The 21556-nt window shown below is 35.0% G+C and overlaps 1 protein-coding gene across 1 annotated transcript in view; it reads left to right on the forward strand.

Annotated features, from left to right (window-relative positions):
* The window catches only part of DIAPH2 (diaphanous related formin 2), a 923935-nt gene that overhangs the window by 215677 nt on the left and 686702 nt on the right, over positions 1–21556 (forward strand). The window contains exon 7 of the mRNA XM_044682826.1: positions 10358–10497. Within this exon, the coding sequence (XP_044538761.1) occupies positions 10358–10497 (140 nt within the window). The remainder of the gene's footprint in view (positions 1–10357; positions 10498–21556) is intronic.

Below are 21556 nucleotides of genomic sequence, written 5' to 3' on the forward strand. Positions count from 1 at the left end.
AGCAAGAATCTATAAACAAAATCAAAAGAATGAAAAATTTGAGGAAAATATGAAACACCACATTGGCAGAAGCTCAGATCTGGAAAACAGATCCTGGAGAGGTAATTTAAGAATTATTGGTCTACTGGAACATCATGACAAAAGAAAAAGCCTGGACATCATCCTACAGGAAATTATCCAAGGAAACTGCCCCAATATTCTCGAACAAGAGGGAAAAGTAGAAATTGAAAGAATGGACAGATCATCTCTTACATTTAATCCCAAACTAACAACTTCGAGGAATATTATAGCCAAATTCAAAAACTACCAGACCAAGGAAAAAATAGTATAAGCTGCTAAGAAGTCATCCAGATACCAGGGAACCACAGTTAGGATAACACAAGATCTTGCTGCATGTACATTGAAGGACTGGAAGGCATGGAATATAATATTCCAGAAAGCAAGGGAATTGGGTCTACAACTGAGAATCCACTACCCAGAAAAACTGACTATATTCTTGTAGGGGAAAGTATGGTCATTTAATAAAATTGAAGACTTCCAAGCATTCATAAAGAAAAAACCAGACTTAAACAGAAAATTTGATGTCCAGACACAGAACTCAAGAGAATCACCAAAAGGTAATTAAGAGATGGGGGAAAAAAACAAAAAACAAAAACATTTTTAAGGTACCCAGTAATTTAAATAAATTATTTGTATCTCTATAAGAAAAGATGATATTGGTAACTCTTAAAAATTGTTATTATCATGAAGGTAGCTAGAAGAAATATACTTAGAGGGAACAGTGACACACTGTATAGGATGAATTGTCAAGATGTGTGTGTGTCTGTGTGTGTGTGTATGTATGTGTATAAAAAAGAGGAGGATAATATTAAGAGAAATGGGAAAAGAGACAAAATGGAGCAAATTTATATTCCATAAAGAAGCTCATGGGGGGAGCAGGGGAGAAGACTAATACACTGGAAGGGTAAAGAGGTTGGAGACAGGAAATACTTAATTCTAAAGTGCATTGAAATTAACTCAAAGGGTGGGGGAGAACAACCAGATCAATTGGGACAGAGAATTATTTTGTGTCTTATAGAAAATTAGAAGGGTAACAAACGGACTGGTGGGAAGGGAATTAATACTAGGGAGGGAGAGTGTGGGGGTAGCTTAAAAAGACCCTAAAGAAAAATAAGGGAAGGAATAAGAAGGGAGAGGGGAGAAAAGGAAGTAAAATAACTAAGGGGATTAGGGGGACTGATTAAAAACAAAATACTAGTGTATAAGGAAATAGTGAAAGAAGAAAGGGCAGGACAAGGAGAGGGAATCAAAATGTTGCGGAATACACAGTTGATAATTATAACCCTGAATGTGAATGGGATGAACTTGCCCATAAAACAGAAGCAAATAGCAGAGTGGATTAGAAACCAAAATCCTACCATATATTGTCTACAAGAAACACATATGAGGCAGGTAGACATACAAAGGGTAAAAATATAAGGCTGGAGCAAAATCTATTGGGCATCAACTGAGAGAAAGTACACAGGAGTTACAATTGTGATATCCTACAAAGCCAAAGTAAAATAGATCTGATTAAAAGAGATAGGGAAGGCAATTATATCCAGATAAAAGGCAGTATAGACAATGAAGAAATATCAGTATTCAACATGTATGCCATGTTGGTATTGCATCCAGATTTCTAAAGGAGAAACTACCAGAGCTCAAAGAGGATATAGATAGTAAAACTATACTAGTGGGAGACCTGAACCTTCCCATATCAGATCAAGATAAATCAAACCAAAAAATAAATAAAAAAGAGGTAAGAGAGGTGAATGAAATCCTAGAAAAATTAGAGTTAATAGATATGTGGAGAAAAATAAATAGGGACAAAAAGGAATACACCTTCTTTTCACCAGCACGTGGTACATTCACCAAGGTTGACCATGTGGGCATAGAAACATGGCAAAGAAATGCAAAAGAGCAGAAATAATAAATGCAACCTTTTCAGATCACAATGCAATAAAAATAAGAATTAGTAAGGTACATGGATAGGCAAATCAAAAATTAATTGGATACTAAATAATATGATTCTCAGGGGCAGCTGGGTAGCTCAGTGGAGTGAGAGTCAGGCCTAGAGACAGGAGGTCCTAGGTTCAAACCCGGCCTCAGCCACTTCCCAGCTGTGTGACCCTGGGCAAGTCACTTGACCCCCATTGCCCACCCTTACCAATCTTCCACCTATGAGACAATACACCGAAGTACAAGGGTTAAAAAAATTAACCCCTAAATAATATGATTCTCAAAAATCAGTTAAAGAACAAATCATAGAAGCAATTAATAATATCATAGAAGAGAATGACAATGATGAGACATCCCACCAAAATGTATGTGAAGCATCCAAAGCATTACTCAGGGGTAAATTTATATCCTTGCATGCATATATTAACAAATTAAGGAGAGCAAAGATCAATGAATTGGGCATGCAAATCAAAAAAACTAGAAAGAGAACAAATTAAAAATCCTGAGATGAAAACTAAATTAGAGATCATAAAAATGAAAGGAGAGTAAAAGAACTATTGAATTAATAAATAAGACTAGAAGCTGGTACTTTGGAAAAACAAATAGTATTGACAAAGTACTGGTAAATCTGATTTAAAAAAAGGAAAGAAGAAAACCATATTAACAGTATCAAAGATGAAAAGGGAGACCTCACCTCTAATTAAGAGGAAATTAAGGCAAACATTAAAAACTTTTTTGCCCAATTATATGGCAATAAATATAGCCATCTAGGTGATATGGATGAATATTTACAAAAAATATAAATTGCCTAGATTAACAGCAGAATACTTAAATGATCCCATATCAGAAAAAGAAATTGAAAAAAACCATGCATTTAAAAGTCCATTTAATGTTTGAATCATACATTTATACTTTGACATAAAGACAAATAGGCATATATGTATTTTTGTACAAAAGAACTCCCTAAGAAAAAATCCCCAGGATCAGATGGATTCACAAGCAAATTCGATCAAACATTCAAAGAACAACAAATCCCAATACTATATAAACTATTTGACATAATAAGCAAAGAAGAAGTCCTACCAAATTTCTTTTATGACACAAGTATGGTACTTATCCCAAAGAGATCAAAAACAGAGAAAGAAAACTACAGACCAATCTCCTTAATGAACCTAGATACAAAAATCTTAAACAGAATACTAGCAAAAAGACTCTAGGAAGTGATCACGAGGGTTATTCATTATGATCAGGTAGGATTCATACCAGCAATGCAAGGATGGTTCAATATTAGGAAAACCATCAACATAACTGACTATATCAACAAGCAAACCAATAAAAACCACATGATTATCTCAATAGATGCTTAAAAAGCCTTTGACAAAATGCAACACCCATTCCTATTAAAAACACTAGAAAGTATAGGAATAGAAGGACCTTTCCAAAAAATAATAAATAGTATATATCTTAAACTATCAACAACATCATCTGAAATGAGTATAAATTAGAAGCCTTCCCAATAAGAGCAGGAATGAAACAAGGTTGCCCTTTATCACCTCTATTATTTAACATTGTACTAGAAACACTAGCAGTAGCAATCAGATAAGAAAAAGAAATTGAAGGTATTAAAATAGGCAGTGAGGAGACCAAACTATCACTCTTTGCCAATGAGATGATGGTCTACTTAAAAAATCCTAGAGAATCAACTAAAAAGCTAGTGGAAAGCTAGTGGAAATAATCAACAATCCATATGGATTTCATGTTTATTTTTTCTAGGTCTATGCAGAAAGTATTAAAATTATTTTTATTATGAACAATGCATTTAAAAGTCCATTTAATGTTTGAATCATACATTTATACTTGGACATAAAGACAAATAGGCATATATGTATTTTTGTAATTAGCTCCCATTATTCTGAGGCTTAATATTTAGTTTCTAGATTATCCACATCTCTTGTTTTTCTCTTATTGTCTCATTTTAGATATTTTTCTTTTTAAATATCACTTGCACTAGCACATAAATAGGAGATTACGAAGTAAATGAAATTTAAGCTGGTCAATTTTACACATTAGCACTCCCTGAAAAGTTTAGATTTGAGATAGAAACTAGAGGAAGAAAGCTGTTTTGTTGGGATTTTCCACAGGCTTCATTTACATTTAATAATCTTATCTCTTACTACTATGAATAAGTAATATATTTTCTACTTTTATTTTAGATAACAGCTTAACTCAAAAAGATGTGATAGGATGGACTGCTTATCCATTCTCTGAAGAAAAGTCATTGTATTTGATTGCTTTCTGATGAAATTTTCAAGTAGAAAAATCTTGGTTATCCTAATTCATCTCTATTTACTTTGCTAATGATACTCATAGAATTATTGTAGCCTCTTTCCCAATCTTAAATAGATTAAATAGTGGTAAAGCCATTTGTGGAAATTGCAGCTACCCTGTGGATCTCATTGTTTATGAAACATTTACAAAAATCAATGGACGTAGGCCAGGCTTTGTGCTAGGTTTGGTTGTGTTTAAAGGGGACACTGTTGTTGATGGCAACTTTCTTTGTTCAATAGATAGCTAATAAAAGCAATGAACATGCAATAGCTCTTTGCACATTGTATTTCCACAGTGATATGATCTGTTAATGTTGGTGTTTCCTCCTTATCCCACTTCACTCTATCCTGTGCCCTCCTATAAGTCCTCTATCTGCTTCACATGGCTAACAGTGCCATATGATGCCTATATATTTGCACTCTCACACTTTCTATATTACATTGCACTTGACTCTTGAGTCCCTGAGTCATTGCCCCAATATAGTCACGATTTACTAATCCCTAAACCTGGATTATTTCCCCCATTTGCTTTTATTCCTATTCGGGTATTGCTGATCAGAGCTGGAGAAAGTCACAAAATCAGTGAGTAGGTCTGCTACAAATTTATCTTATTTCTACAGAGCTACCACTCCTAACAGCTTAAATTCTATTCTGATAAATTCATTATCCTCCTCTCCAAAGTAACTGTTGCCTACTTTCTTATTTCTGCTAAAGTCTAATATGGCATCTTGTCCCCAGGCCTTTCAGCTGAGGAACTCACCAAAGAAAACTGAGACCATTCTGGGAGCTTTCCCTCTTCTTGACGACTCCTCCTCCTCCTCATCTCACCTTCTTCAGCTGTCTTCCTTCACTGTATCCTGTGACTTCTCTAGCAAATTACTGTTCTCCCTGCTCTTTCAGCTGGATGGTACCATATTGAATAGAATATTGGACCTGGAATGAGGAAGATCTAAATTCAGATCTAGCCTTATACTCTTACTAGTTTTGTGACCTTGCTCAAGTCACTTTACCTCTATGAGCCTGTTGGTCACCTATAAAATAGACAAAATAAGTCTGATTTTCCAGGGTGATTATGAAAATAAATAAAGATAATATTTATATAGAACTCCTCAAGCTGTAAAGCACTATATAAATTTTCTTTGCTATTATTATTATCATCTATTATTTCTTATCTAACTGTATATGGGCTCCTTTTCTGCTTTCCACAAATATGTCCATGTCTCCCCAATTCATAAAAAACTCTTACAACGACCCTGCTATTCATACTATTATTCTTTATATCTCCTTCCCTTCTTAGAGCTAAATTCTACATTTGGTGCCATCACTTTCCTTCTTCTTACTTGCTTCAGAGCTCATCATTTAATTGAAGTTGCTCTCCAAAGTTACTTGCTTCTCTTAATTGCCAAATCAAATTGCCTTTTCTTAATACTTACCCTTGACCTATCTGTAGCCCTCGACACTCCTGATCACCCTCCTCTCTTGGATAGTCTCTCCTTTTTAAGTTTTTGTGACACTGTTCCTTCCTGGCTCTCCTACCTGTCTTACCACTCTTTTTAATCAGTCTTGTTTCCTTGATCTACATTCAGGGTATGCTTAGAAACTATGAGTATCCAGCAAAACTCTAACCTGGTCTTTTCCCCCTCTTCTTTCTCTGTGTTATTTCACTTAGTGATTTTATCAGCTTTCACAGGATCAGTGATCATCTCTATGCAAATGATGCCCACATCTTTATATCTACCCGTAGTCTCTCTGTTGACCTCTATAGTCCCATATCACCTATTGCCTCTTGGACATCTCAGACTAAACAATTTGGCCTTTTTATGTCCTCAGCACTTATTGGAGTGCCTGATGAGTAAGTTTGTTATTTGCTTGCTTTTTTTTGTTGTTCATCAGTTTATTGGATGAAATATGTTCCACCAATTTTTGCACAGTTTGTGATTTATATACACTGCATAATTTTTGTACCCCTTGTGAAGTCTCTCCATTATATACTTTGCCTGCCCTCAAATTGTAATTGTGATATGTTTTTCATTGAATCGCATATGACCTTAACATGTACATATGAGACTCCTGGGAGGATACATTTTCAAACTGAATTTTTCTTTACCAAATAATGCCTATTTGAGATTTATACTAACAAACTCAATGGAATCTTATTTTTTAATATCATTTATTTAATTCTGATAGAAAAAAATACCTAAAAATTATAGGTGTAAAGGTTTTCCTCTATTTGTAACTCCATACTTACAGTCAAGGAATATATTTTTCCTCACAATAATTCAATCTAAAATCAGAAGTAATCCAAACTTAAGAACCTTCCTCCCATGAGAATATTATTATTATTTGTTGTTATTGTTTTAAATAGGATTTCCGTGAACATACTGAGTCAGAAATTAAGTTAATCAAAAAGGATTACTCAGTTGACTCCAAATATCTTTAGGTTCTTCATGTGCCATAATGTAAAGTATAAATATTATTATGCTGACAAATACCTTTATCCTAATAATTTTCAAATTATGAAATAGCTTGAAACTAGAAAAGCTTTTTTGTTCACCTACCTTTGGAATAGCATGATATACACTAATTGCTAACTTTGTCTGCATTATTTTTTAAAGATCAAATGGGCACAGTGGTAATTTTCATTAATCTCATACAGAGCAGCTAATTAAAATTTCCATTATTATCCATCCATTATCTAGTTGTTTCCTTTGTTCGGTATCAGAACAGGATGTTAATAATAAGCCATTCTTGTATTACAGCACTGTTAAAAATAGCTAGACTTTTATTGTATTCCTTTGCTTTTTGATGACTGTAAAAATATCATCTTTAACCTTATTGATTAGATTCCAGAACCCTTGTTGTTTGCTTCAAAGAGATATAAAAGTATTATGATGTATATTTTTAACTTTTGCACTTGGACATGGTAAAGCAATATAGGCTAACTGTGTACTGGAGTGCTTGTGGGATCCATTCCAAGGCCTGCTGCAGAATAATTGTGAGATCTTGGATAAATCATTGAAATTTGTAGGCCTCAATTCCCTCCTTTGTATAACATAGTAAGACTTAATGTTTCTTGAGGTCTAGGCTGTCTAGTCCGTATACCTTATGATATGTGATCTACTAAAATGTTCAAGGCCAATCAATCTACACAACTCACTGACACCTGTTCTCATTGTCTCATGCCTGGGTTCAAGAAATGCATTTACTCCCTATGTCCTACCTCCCCTGTGCTTGTGAGAATGTGTGAAATTGGCAGAATTGGTTTTATAAATCCTTCTTCATTAATGGCCACCATCCTTTCTGTCTTTTGCTGCATATTTATTTAACAAAATAAGGAAAGAAACATTCTGGTTCTGTTGCTTAACTACTTGTATGGCTTTGTGTGGATGATTTAATTTCTCTAGGTCTCAGTTTCCTCAGTAGTAAAATTGGGTTAGGCTAGATGATCTTAAGATTCCTTTCATCTTTAAATCTTATATACTGTATAATGTTATAATTTAGGAGTAATTCAACAAAATATGGACTTTAGGAGTGTAATTCATCATCGATAAACCCTCAAGCTGGAGGTATTCATTCTCCTAGCTTCCATCCTGGGCTCTCTCCATACCTTTTCCATTTGTGACTTTCTTTGGCTTTTAGGAATTCATCATTGATGTGTAGATGATTAACTGATCTATATATCTGGCTCCAGTCTTTTTCCTGAGCCTCTGTCACAAAGCATCAAGCCTATTGATGTCATAGAGACATCATGAATTCAGCATGTCTAAAAGACAACTCATTATTTCATCTTCATACCCTTTTTGTTTTCAAATTTACTTAATTCTTTCTAAGGTCCTACCATTTTCCCATTCTCCCAGATTCATAAGCTTGGAAATGTTTTTGGCTCTTCATTCTTCTTCACCCCATGTTTCTGATCAGTTGACAGATCTTTCTGTTACTATATCTGGTGAATCTGTCTGCTTCTCTCCATTCACACAGCCAGCCTCTTATTTTAGGCCCTCATCACTGCTCACCTAGACTGTTGTTTTTTTTTTTTAGTTATCTAAAAATACCTTTTAAAAGCTATCATTGTTACATGTAAAACCCAGTGGAATTGTACGTCAGCTATAGCGGGGTGGGAGTGCGTGGGGGGTTTAGGGGATAGGGAAAGAGCATGAAACATGTAACTATGGGAAAATATTCAAAACAAAAAAATAAAATAAAAGTATTAGTTTCCTACAAATAAATGATTAAAAAATAAAACCTATCATTGTGAATTTGACAAACATTATCAAACATGGTCTTTTCCACATGTAAATGTAGACAAAATATAGCATGAACTTCTGTTCTTTTGGGAGTGTCTGGCTCACCCATTCTGCATTCGTGCTGGCAGGTATGGATTTCACAGGGAGGGAACCTTTTCTTTATGGGGTGAAATTCAAGAAATGAATCTATTTTTGTCAAATATGAACCCGACAATCCTTATTTAATCTTCTCATGGTTCCCAGATAGTTGTTTGACTTAATTCCTTTTTGGTTAGAAATGTAAACTTTTTTAAAAGTCTTTTTTTTTCGTTTCTATTTTTTAAAGTAGCTGCATGGCCCTAGATTTTCTAACTCCTTTCAAGGACCACATATCACCTTCCACTTGCAACTTTGCCTAGTCTCTTCTTTGTTAATATTTTCCCCTCCTCCATTTTTTCACTTTGTATTTACTTTGGACTTATGTATAAGAAGAAAAGAGGGAAATAACCATTATTAAGCAACTACTATGTTCTAGGCATTGTGCTGAAGTGCTTTCCATATATTATCCTGTTCTATCCAACTGTTCAGTGAGAGAAGTACAATTATGATCCCCATTTTACAGATGAGGAAACCGAGGCAGACAGAAGTTAACTTAATTCCTGAGAGACATGCACCTTGAAACAGTCTTTTTTTAAAAACCCTTACCTTCTGTCTTAGAGTCAATACTGTGAATTGGCTCCAAGGCAGAAGAGTGGTAAGGATAGGCAATGGGGGTTAAGTGACTTGCCCAGGGTCACATAGCTGGGAAGTGTCTGAGGCCAGATTTGAACCCAGGACCTCCCATCTCTAGGTCTGGCTCTCAATCCACTGAGCTACCCAGCTGCCCCCTTCAGAGAGTCTTTTGAGGCTGGATTTAAACTCAGTTCTTATTCCAGCCCCAACATGCCTCTGTGTATGTGGAGTATGTACATTTATGTGTTTGTGTATATAAGTATATGTATCTACATATATCCAACATATGTCCATATGACTATCTATACTTTATATCTGTATCATCTCTATCTACGATATCTCTATATCCATGTCTTTATGTACACATACAAATGTATATAATTTGTGTGCATGATGTTTGTCCCCACTAGATTGTAAGCTCCTTGAGGATAGGTATTATTTTGTTTTTGCTTTTTTTTATTTCAGCACCTGCCACTGTGCCTTGCACAGAGTTAATACCCAATGAATTTTGTTTGAATTGGAATTGAAAAAGTTTGCTTTTTTGCTTTCTACATTTCAGATGGCTTGTTACTTTTGATAAATCACCTTGACTTGGGACACATTTAAATGAATGTATTTGGCCTGTATGTAATGTTCTATACTAATCACATTTTATTCTCTATTTCTTATTGAATGATAGCATAAATCTCTTAACCTACAAAAACAATAAGATAGACTTTTCAGGAGCGCAGACAGACTAATCTTAAACCTGGATTTGTTCATCCAAGCACTTTATAGAGTATATTGTCACTTTATGTAGAATAGGTATCCACATTCTCTGTCAGACTGAAAACATTACCTGTGATTTTCCCTTTGAAATGTAGTGATTAGGATGTTCTCAGGCACATGCCATCATCAGACTCTATTAAGTAGTAAACAACCCCAAAATATGCATTAAAAACCTCCTCTCTCTGTGTCTAGAATTCTCAGTAGTTGCATGATGAAGTAACATAATCATATGCATAACTATTTCCTGTTTTGTTATAGTAATTTATTTCTTACTCTTGCCTAAAATAGTATGTCTCTTTGCCTTTGTAGGGAGGACTGAAAAATAGCAAGCATGAATGTACCTTATCTTCCCAAGAATATGTGCATGAATTACGGTCTGGCATCTCAGAAGAGAAACTTCTTAACTGCCTAGAGTCTCTGAGGGTGTCCTTAACCAGCAATCCTGTCAGGTATGTTCTTCACATTCAAAAAATAATTTTCTATACCTATACATGTTAATGTTACATATTTGTGTTTTTAGATGTAATTGATTTTCTTATTTGAACAGTACAAATTATTAACCTGGCAACTGACAATAGCTAATATATTTCAATATTGATTTAAGGGTGAAGCCAATGAAATTGCCATTTCCTTTTATTAAAGTAAAATATATAAACGTGTAAATTCAGTTAAATTTTAAAATTATATGAGTATTTTATTTATGGTTGGCAATTAAAAAATGTAAAGAAGTTAAATATTTGAAATAATTTCGAAAAATAATTTGATATTCTTATGGAATTCTTTAATTTTTGGAATAATAACATAATTAAGTATTTTCATTCCCTTGATGATCATTAAAATATTTCTCTACTATAACCTTAATATTCATCAACAAAAATAATTAAACATATGGAAAAAAAGGCTAGATTCTCCCCAATATCTTTTATCTTTAGTCAGACTTCTTCCAGAAAATGAACTCACAGCAACAAACAAGCTGAGAGACTGCTTGCTCTCACTCCTTTCATCTTGCCGTCACAGAACCCATTTTCCTTCTATCTTTGTTTTTCTTCTTTTTTTTTTTTTTTGGTAGTTTGAGTCAGTGCACATATAGTTTTGGTCCTTCTGATTGCACTTGGCGTCTTCTCATGGGGCCACGGAATCAGAGACCAAGAGCTAAAAGTGACCTCAGAAGTCATCTCGTCAAACCCTTACATTTTGCAAATGAAGAAATTAAGATCCAGGGTTGTGAAGTGACTGCTGAGCTTGCACAGATAGGTCCCAGTAATCTGTCTTGTGATAATCCGTGATCTCCCTCATATTTATCATACAGTAATCAATTACACGAAATTCTGTCATTTCTCCTGTTGTTAGATATACCAGTTGTTTTCTTACTCAGAGAGCATCTGTTAATATGTTTGTACAAATAGATCCTTCTGGCCTTCTTTTACAATGGTTTTGACATGGGAAGTCCCAGAAGTTGAATTGCTGCATTAAACTGTGTGTTTAATTTTGTGACTTTACACCTTGCTGTATTGTTATCCTGGCTGTTTGCACTAGCCTAAATTCAACAGCAGTGTATCCTCCCAGTCTGGATTTTTTCACTGCTCTGCCACTGTTTTTCTATTTTTATTAGTGAAATGTTATTATAAAGATGTTTTTATGTTTATTTTTCTAACTTGGGATTTTAAATATCTTTTCATGTACTTGTTAACAGGTCACGTTTCCTCCTTGTTAATTGTTGATATCTTTTGTCCATCTTCTCTGGGAGGGTGGAGGAGAGACCAGTGCAGATGAGGAAACCAAGGGCCAGCAACATGAAGTGACTTTACCATGCCATATAGATCTACCTTAGTTCATTCTAGATTCGACACGGCAGACTTTTATTAAGTATCCAATACCAATATTTTCACCTATTCTCTTTCTTTTTTATTTTTAGAGATAATAACTTTTCGTTATGTGAAATCTTATCTATGTATAAACAAATCTGCTTATTTTTATCTCAAATGTTAGCTTATATTTGAGTAAGGAAACTTTCTCTTCATTCCACAATTGTGACATGTATATGAATGCAGCTTGCTTCTAGTTTTTTTGTGATTCTTAAAATATCTACATTGCTCATCTAGCTTCTGCTTTTCTTGTTGTCTTGACCTAAAGCTGTTCCTTCTGGCCATACAGCTATTCAGTTTTTCCCAGCAGTTTTTATGATGATTCTTCCCTATAGTGCTTTGTAGATGTGGGTTTGGTGAGCCCTGATATTTTCTACTCATTGGCTTCTATTTCTGGCTTCTCTATTCTACTGGGTGGATTTCTTTATTTTTATATGATAGTACCAGATGGCTTTTAAAAATTATTGCTTTTGGGGGACATTTTGATATTTGATTTTACTACCCACCCTTTGCTGATTTTCTTGGTTACAATTCTTTGTATTTTTGTGAGTTTATACAAATTTTTTTTATCACTGTAGCTAATTCTAGGATAGATTCTATTGATATTTTATTAAATAGTTTTGTTAGTTTGTGAAGTATTACAGTCTTTGCAATGTTTCCTTGACCTAACCCTGCCATTTATTTAGTTCTTCACAAGCTAATTGTTATAAAATTATTTTTATAACCGTAAATAGCTGTCACATGCCATAAGGATGCATTATGTTTTGTTAAAATCTGATGAGCTTATTTAATGTTTTGATCCATACTTTTACCCTTAGGTATGTTCCTATGATAATTAATATAATGGAAACTGAGTTTTGTTTATCCAGAGAAGAGTATTATTAGAAGTCATATTTCTCTTTCTCTACAGTTCTTTACTTATGTCAATTGTTTAATGAATAATGTACCAGTAGAAAAAATCAGAGGATCACTTAAAACCAGGGGTTCTTAACACTTTTTTTTGCTTCATGAACCTTTTTGGCAACCTGGGAAAGTTTATGGATGCCTCTGAAAGTTTTTTAAATGCATAAAATATAACATATAGGGATTATAATGGTAAGCAAAGGTTTTTGAAAGTCATTTTCCATAAAGTTCTTGACTCCCTGAGATCTTAACCCCAAGTTATGAACCCTGCTCAAGATTTCATTGAATCTCTTTTCCTACCACAACTTCTTAATCTCTCAAGAACACTGGAAAATAAGAATTGGACAAGATGGCCTCTGTATTCCCTTTATGGTACACATCTGTTATTCTTTTCTATTTTTTAACATTTTGGTTTTTTTTTAATCCTTACCTTCTGTCTTAGAATTAATACTGTGTATTGGTTCTAAGGCAGAAGAACACTAAGGACTAGACAGTGGGCGTTAAGTGACTTGTCCAAGGTCACACAGCTAGGAAGTGTCTGAAGTCAGATTTGAATCCAGGACCTCCCATCTCTGGGCCTGACTCTCAATCCATTGAGCCACCCAGCTGCCCCCTATTTTTTACATTTTGAAAGGAGACCTGCTTAAGTTTTTGATTAAAGCTGTAATGGCTTCAGTATAAAGCCTCCCTGCATTGATGTTGATTTAGCTCCATACCATACTCCCAAGGGTGGTTTTACCTTTGTGACAACCTGTTTGTCTTCTCCTGATGAGCCTTCTATACTTAGGCTGCTCATTTGGTGACATGCAAATAGTGTGACCATAGGCCAGGGCTGGTAATAATGATAACTCGCAGGGATGCAGTGACATTTTAACCTTATTGTCTTTTTTGAGCCTCACAACAATGGAAAGTAGGCATTCTTCCTCTCATTTTACAGATGAGGGAACTGAGACTCAGGGAGGTTAATGATTTGCACATGGACAGACACATGTCAGAGTTAGGATTGGAGACCAGATCTTTTGGACATTAACTCTCACATTCTGCCCTCTGCGCCCTACTCCCTCTTGATCCTTTTCTCTTCACTTGGGGGAATGCTTTACCTGCGTAACAAGAGCATTACAGAGAAGGGACTTGTGTAAAAATGCACAAATACTTGGTCAAATGGCTCTTTACCCCAATATTTACATTTTCTATTCCCACTCTTCCTACTGAGATACCATTATTGATGTGAAGTGTTCCTGGTCACTTTAAAATGTATTTTAAAGGAGGAGGATCCTTCACTAGTAGCTAGGAGCCAGCATTTATATGGCACTTTCAGTTCTGAAAAATACTTTATAAATATTATCTCATTCGATTTTCACAACCCTGATAGGTAGGTGCAAGTATTATCCCCATTTTACAGATGAAAAATCTGAAGTAGACAAAAGTTAGGTAACCTTCCCAGGGTCACATAGCCCTTAGTAGATCTTTAAGTGCTTTTTCAATTGGATTTGAGTTGGCCACTAGGAATTACTCACTATATACAAAGACTTCCAAAAATAAGGATAAACTTCCTCCTCATAATAGAACACTAATGAAGGACTTTCATTAAGTACTTTTTATATCCAACATTTATTCAGTACTTGCCCCTATGTTTGATACATAACCTTCCAACATTCCTGAATAGTGATGATGTAGCATTTACTTTAAGACAGTGATGGGCAAACTTTTTAAAGAAGGGGCCAAAGGAAAGGGAATGTTCATCAGTCAGTCTGTTCCTAAGTCAACTCTTTCAAAATTTCATTGTATTGTATCCTACTCATTGTATTCATCAGATTAGGAATAATGTCACACAGCCAGCCAGATAGAACATTTCAGGGGGCCGTGTTATGAGCCATAAAGAAACAGCATAATCTGTAAATCCCATCAGATCCAGGTGTAGCTGATGGTTATAACTACTCTATGACTCTTTTCATTAATAAAAGTTTTGATGTATAATAAATCACTTCAATTTAAAACAAAAGGGTGAATATGTGGGTGGCCATTACAAGAAACAGAGTCTCAAATAGATATTTTAATCTGGACCCCATCAAAAGCTACTCTCCTAGTCAGAACCAGATGGGATGGGCTATCTAATATAAAAATCTTGACTCCTCTTTTTGACCCCTTTTATGATCCACAGCTTTTCTTATTGGAAAAGCATTATAGTCTTATTGGAAAACTTTAAGTTCTTAGCAAACCAGCAGTCAAGAGCTTAACACTCTCTCTCTTGGTTAAAATGCAGCTTCTTGGGATCAAAACAATATTTCTAGACAGTCAAGGTCAAAATTAGACAAAACCTCATTTAGCTTTCTGATAATAAGGCAACTAGAATTCAACCTTGGACCTTGTTCTATTCCAGGCTAATCTCTACCCTGAAGACTGAGGTTTTTTTGTGTTTTGAGATGACATAATTTGTAATTTCTGCGCAACCGCGAAGTTTCTTGCGGTTCTTTTGTGTGAAATGAGTCTTGAAATCTATATAAATAAACTCCATGCTGCCAGTCAGAGAGCTGGAACTTTGAGCTAACAGAAAGATATGTCCTGTTTCTTTATCAACTAAGCTGTCCTTATCAGATTATCTGGAGATGTTGGATAGCTTTCAACATGGTTGTATCTGGCCCACAGGCCATAGTTTGCCCATCACTGCTTTAAGACTTACACTAAGGGGGCAGCCAGGTGGCTCAGTGGATTGAAAGTCAGGCTCAAAGACAGGAGGTCCTGATTTCAAATTTGGCCTCAGACACTTCCCAGAGTTCCCCGACTCTCAATGCATTCTAAAAAAAGATTTTGATTAGATAACCTGGGAAGTCACTTAACCCCCATTGCCTACACCTTACCACTCTTCTGCCTTGGAACCAATACACACCATTGATTCTAAGATAGTAGGTAAGGGTTTAAAAAAGGAGACTTGTAGGGAAAGGGAACCCACTATTTCCAAGGCAGATGGAACTGAGGTGACAGTTAGTGGTATCATTTTCACCTGCTGTTCCAAAATGTCCTCCTTTATTCAGTGTGACATTTTCTATTTCCATTCCACCAAGTTTCCTTCAAAGCTCAGCTCAAGTACCACCTTGTACATGAAGCCTCCTTCTCTCTCTCTGCCTCCAATGGTTCCCTCTCCCCTCAAAGTCATCTTTTTGGTGGGTGACTAGATCAATCCATACCATCATCTCTTGTTAGATTTAAAGTCTTGCAGGCAGGGCAGAGGCTGTTTACTTTTAGTCTTTGTATCTCTGGCACCAAGCACAGTGCTTGACATGAAGCATCCCCTTAAGAAAAAATTGTTCACTGGGTGATTCACGTGCCTCAAAGGAAGGAAAAAGGGCGAATTGGTTGCTTTTTTCAAGCTTCTGTTGTGAAGTTTCAGCTTTCATGGTGGTAATGATTCAAGGTCTGAGTGTATTTGATTATATGTGGTGCTTTAATGCTACTTTTAAAATGAAAATGGCTCTTAGCGTTGGCAATGGTGCAACCAAGTACATAGGTTTTCTTTTGGTTAGATGAATCAAAGCCAGGAGATTGCTAGCTCACACTGATTCTCAATGCATTCTAAAAAAGACTTTGATTAAATAACCAAAATGTATTTTCTGGAACTTTCCCCATTTACTAGCAAATGAATTGTGCTTCTTTCAGCATATGGTGCTGTAGCACTTCAGACCCCTGGTCATACCGAGCTGTGGACATGCAGTCAGTCAGATGCTGATTTAATCCATGGTATGGTGCCATTTATGGAGATGTTTTTTCCATTGATCCAAAACTCACAATTCCTCCAGATATTCTCATTTTATCCAATTCTTTTTCATCTCCTTACCTAAGGTCAACATAGAGATTTTTGTATGAATCCTTCAATATCTGGGAGCATCAGCATGGCACTTATTCTTTGCTTTCATTCAAAGAATGAACCCACTTCCTTTTTCTAGACTATATTTCCTCAGTCATCTTATTTTTATATTACTCCATATATATGTCTTCATTGTTGATATGCTTCAGTAGTTGCTTTTTGAAACACTCATGATCAAGGCAGCTAGGTGGCTCAATGGATAGAGTTTTGGGCTTGGAGTCAGGAAGAAACTTGAACTTAATTCCATTCTCATACACTAGATGTATAACCTTGAGTAAATAACTTAACCTCAGTTTGCCTTAGTTTCCTCATCTGTAAAATGGGAATAATAAAAGCATCTACCTCCTACGGTTGTTGTGAGGATCAAATGAATTAATAATTTCTAAGTGCCTAGCACATAGTAAGTGCTGTTTAAATGCTAGCTATTATTATTTTTATTTCCTTGGAAACTGATTCTCAGCCATAGAGCATTGGGGTTCAAAAGAAAGGTTTTAATGTCAGAGAGCCATTTTGGATCAATGAAACTGCTGCATACTTTGGGTTCAACAAGAAAAAAGGTTATATCAGATAAGTTTATTTTAAATAATAATTATATAAGAACCTTTGCTAAAAAGATTTACATAGCATTAAATTCCTGATATTTGATATTCATGTCATCATAAGAGTTACTAACATGAACTGAGCTCAGTTCACTTAAAAGCTACCTTCCTCTTTCCGTTTGCATATGCCTGTAGGGCATTTACAGTACATTGCTAACAAGAGGTGCATTATAGTTAATATTTCAGATGTTAATTCAGCAGTTGAATTTGAGTCTAATGGCTAGACCTCCTGTGTTCATTTAATAAATCTATTTTAAGATTTTTTTTCCAAAATTAAAATTCTCTCAGTGGGCAGAATTATAGAAATTTGCATTACAATGTCTATATGTACCATATAGGTTTTTCTGTGAATTGAAAGAGGGATTTTCGGAGATTTCAGGATTATCTTTGAGGTAGTGTTAGAGAAGGGAAAAACCCCAACAAAACTGAGAACATCAAAAAAGCTGGAAAAAAAAAGGTGGAATGAACCACATCCATGGACCACCCATCTTCACAAAAGTGTGGGCTGGAGAGGTGTCTTTTCAAATCTATTCTTTGGAGCCATTCTTGTTCATTGTAAATTTATAGCATTCACAGTGTTTACAACATTGTAAATAGAAAAAACAACTACAGAACAATTAAAAGATTAATCTTAAGGGTCTCATAGATCGGCAGGTCAATCAGACAGAATTCGTAAAACTGCATCTATCTAAAGTCAGTGTAGTGGATCTTCCCAAGCCCCCATTGGATGCCTTCAGTCAAAGTCTATATTTATAGTTTAGTATATTGTAGAGGGAATTAATTTTCAAGTGTGAGATAGATTTGAAGTCCCTCAAATAATTCATTTTTACAAATATAATTTAAATTTAGTTATGTGTGTATTACAAATTTTTAAAATTTCATTTTTATGAACTTAAACATCAAAAAAGAATAATTTCACATACCCATCATAACAAAAAATAGGTTTGTACATGAAACTGTGAATTTTCATTTGTATGCTTCCTTAAAATGTTTTAATTCTACATGTTATTTTGAAAACTGACCTACTAGTCCTTCTTAGCCCCCTTTTTACCTTTGTATTCAAAAACATGCTTCAGTTGCTCTTTGGGGAGGCAGTATCCCTATTGCTAATTTCCTTTTTTCCCAAACACCTCCCCTTCAAATCAAAAACCAAGAGAAATGGAATAAAACGCCCTTTGTAACAAATAAGAAAAATGAATGAAAAGTTATGCCTTTTTGACCCTTTACTATGATTTCACTGTCAAGTATTCATTAACATGCTTCATCATACATCCTCTGTACATAGTTTGTCATTGCATTGATCTGAGTTAAGTTTATCAAAGTTTAATTTCTTGTGTAATTGTTCTGATTTTCTTCACTTCATTTTGCATCATTTCTCTTATTTCTCTGAAATATCTCTTGGTCCATAGATGTATTTGTATACCAAATGATTGGTGGGTGGTATGCAGTTTTCCTTTCTCTGTTTCAAATAATTACAGTTAATCTGGTGCCAATTCTCCCCACTCCTTCCTATTTGTTTACTATTTTCATATAACCCAATTATGTGAAATTGTAATTTCTACACCTTTCTTTCACCTTCTTTATCCTCTCCTTTCTTGAATCCCTCAGAACAGAGCTAATCTACTCACTGGTCTTCTGTTTTTTTAGCTTTAAACTTCTCCACTTGCTCAAAACAACTTAACTTTGTAGAGTTTTTATGACTCTTGTGTTGTTTTTCAAAGTTTCTACTCAGCTCTCCACTTTTCACCTGAAATGCTTGAAAGTCCTGGAAAGTAAAAATCCGACCCCTTTGCCCTGCTGTAGATTTTACTCCCCTTTGTAGGATATGTTATTCCTGGTTATAAGCCTTTAGGTTTTGGGTTATTCTGAAATGTTATCTTCTAAGATTTCTTATTTATAACAAAAACTGCCAGATCCTTCTTTCCTTCCTCCTTATCTTCTGCCTTACCATCCATACCATGTATTAATTCCAAAGCAGAATAATGGTAAGTTCTAGGCAGTGGAAATTAAGTGACTTGCCCAGGGTCACACAGCTAAATGTTTTCTGAGGTCATATTTGAACTCAGGACTAAACCACTGTGCTGACACCTGGCCACCTGTGGATTCTTTCTGTCTTACTTTATCCTCTGCTTTTGATAAATCTGGGCAGTTTTAGTGTTTGATTTCTTAAAATATAACATCCAAGATATTTTTAGGAGAGTCCAGTGATTCTTAAATGATCTCTCTTTGATCTGTTTTCTAGGTTACTTGCTTTTGATATTAGATAATTTACTTTTCCTTTTATTTTTTCTGTCTTTTAATTTTTTTTAACATTTCTTCATTTTCCATGGAGTCATTGATTTTTCCTTGATCTAGCCTAGTTTTCAGGAAGTTCTTTACTTGGAGTAAAGTTTATCTCTTTCTCATCTGTACTATTCATTCTCTTTCTACTTTTGTCTTCCAGTGTTTTCATTTCATTTTGTATCTTTTGATTCATTATTTCTAGCTATTCCTGTGAAACTTGTGAAAAATGTTCCCCCACCCCCTTCAGTGTTTGCAATAGTTTTGGAGTTACTCTTTCTTTTAGGAGGATGTTTGCATATACAATTTTTAAAAAAAATGATCATTGTCATATTTGGTTTATTTATTTCCCCAGCTTTAGTTCCTAGATTTGAGATTTGTGTGAGGGCTAGACTCTGCTTCCTTGCTGAGCTTTTTGGTGAGATGATTGGCCCTGCTGGATGTCATCGCAGGCCAGTCAGTTTCTTGTCTGGCTTGATCTTTTTTAGTTATTGAACAGAGATAGATTTTCCTCTTTGCTACTGCTAAACATAATGGGAACAATAGTAAGTTTCCTATATTGATCTCTGCCTCTTTTGGGTAGGACTCTCTAGGTCTTTGAAGTTCTTAGCACTGGATTTTCAGGGTTCTCTATGTTATCATAGAACAAAATGTTAGGGAACTCTTAACCTAGCTCCTTAGTCTTTGTGTTGTCCAGTCCTGGATTCTACTGCATGGCACTGGTTGCTGCTACTCCCTAGAACTTTCAAGGTTCTCCACTATGGATTTCAGACAACCATGAAGATTTCTTCCCACTTTGGGACTTTTTGATTCCACTTATTCTTTCTTACAGAAGTCCTCTGCACTTACTTTCTGAAAACAGAGCCCAGCAGGCTAAGCGTGTCTTTGGCCTGCCTCTGGTTCTACTGGGAGGCTGCCCACTTCTTTGATTGGTCTGGCACTAGTTTTTTGGGGCCGCTCCTTTTCCCATTCCCCATGGACACCTGTCTGCTTTTTGTGTGATTTAAGGATACCAGAAGTCACTTGCGGTAGTTTCTTGATCTTTATTCAGTCTGGCTGAATTTTAGACTTTTGTCAGGAGAGTAGGGATGTGGGAGATGGGCAGTCTTGTGCTATAAAATCTAACATGTCTGTAGTAAACTTTCCATTTTAAAAGTACATGCACAGTGTTCTATTTTATGATTTATTAATGTAAAAGTTAAATCAAACTACATTTTGGTTATCAAAATGTATCATTCTGCAGTCCAGTGGTACTGGCTTCCTCAATTCTGTCAGAAGACGGCATTTCTTGACTAGACATTTGCTTTAGTTGTCCTTTCTCAAACTCTCATCTCTGCTTCCTGGCTTCCTGGCCCACTTTGATGTTAGTACTTTCTGATAATTATCTCCAACTTATCCTTTTTCTGTTATGTTTATACATAGTTGATTCCATGTTGCCTCCCTTATTAGACTGTGTAGTCTTTAAGTTGACAGTTGTTTTTGTTTTGTTTTGTTTTGTTTTGTTTTGTTTGGGGATTTTCTTTGTATTCTCAAACACTTGATGTGATATTTGGCACATTGTAGGGGCTTGATAAATGTTCAGTGACTTGACTATTGAATTATAGTTACTTCTTATGATCACCATTTTTAGGTCCTATATGTGATTCCTGAATTTTTTATGAAGTTCTCAGTAAGTTTTTCAAAGCTGATCCCTTAAAAGACACTTTAAAAAATTTTACTATATGTATTCTTAGGTTAACTTTCTTAGATGGTTATATTTTATTTTCAAACTTACTTGACATTCGAAGTCTTTTAATATCCATTTTTTTTCCTGACATGGGTTTGAGACATCATGAAGGATGCAATTGTAATAATGATTAAAACTTTTATAAAGTACTTTAGTTCCCGAATTCCTCTATCAGGCAAAGAATGGCAAATATTTTATTTGATATGATTCTTTCAAAATATCTAATGATAGTATGTATTAGATAAAACAGTATTCCCCCTCCAAAAAAAAGCC

Source organism: Gracilinanus agilis, chromosome X, assembly GCF_016433145.1.
Source record: "Gracilinanus agilis isolate LMUSP501 chromosome X, AgileGrace, whole genome shotgun sequence".
NCBI classification, from domain to species: Eukaryota; Metazoa; Chordata; class Mammalia; order Didelphimorphia; family Didelphidae; genus Gracilinanus; species Gracilinanus agilis.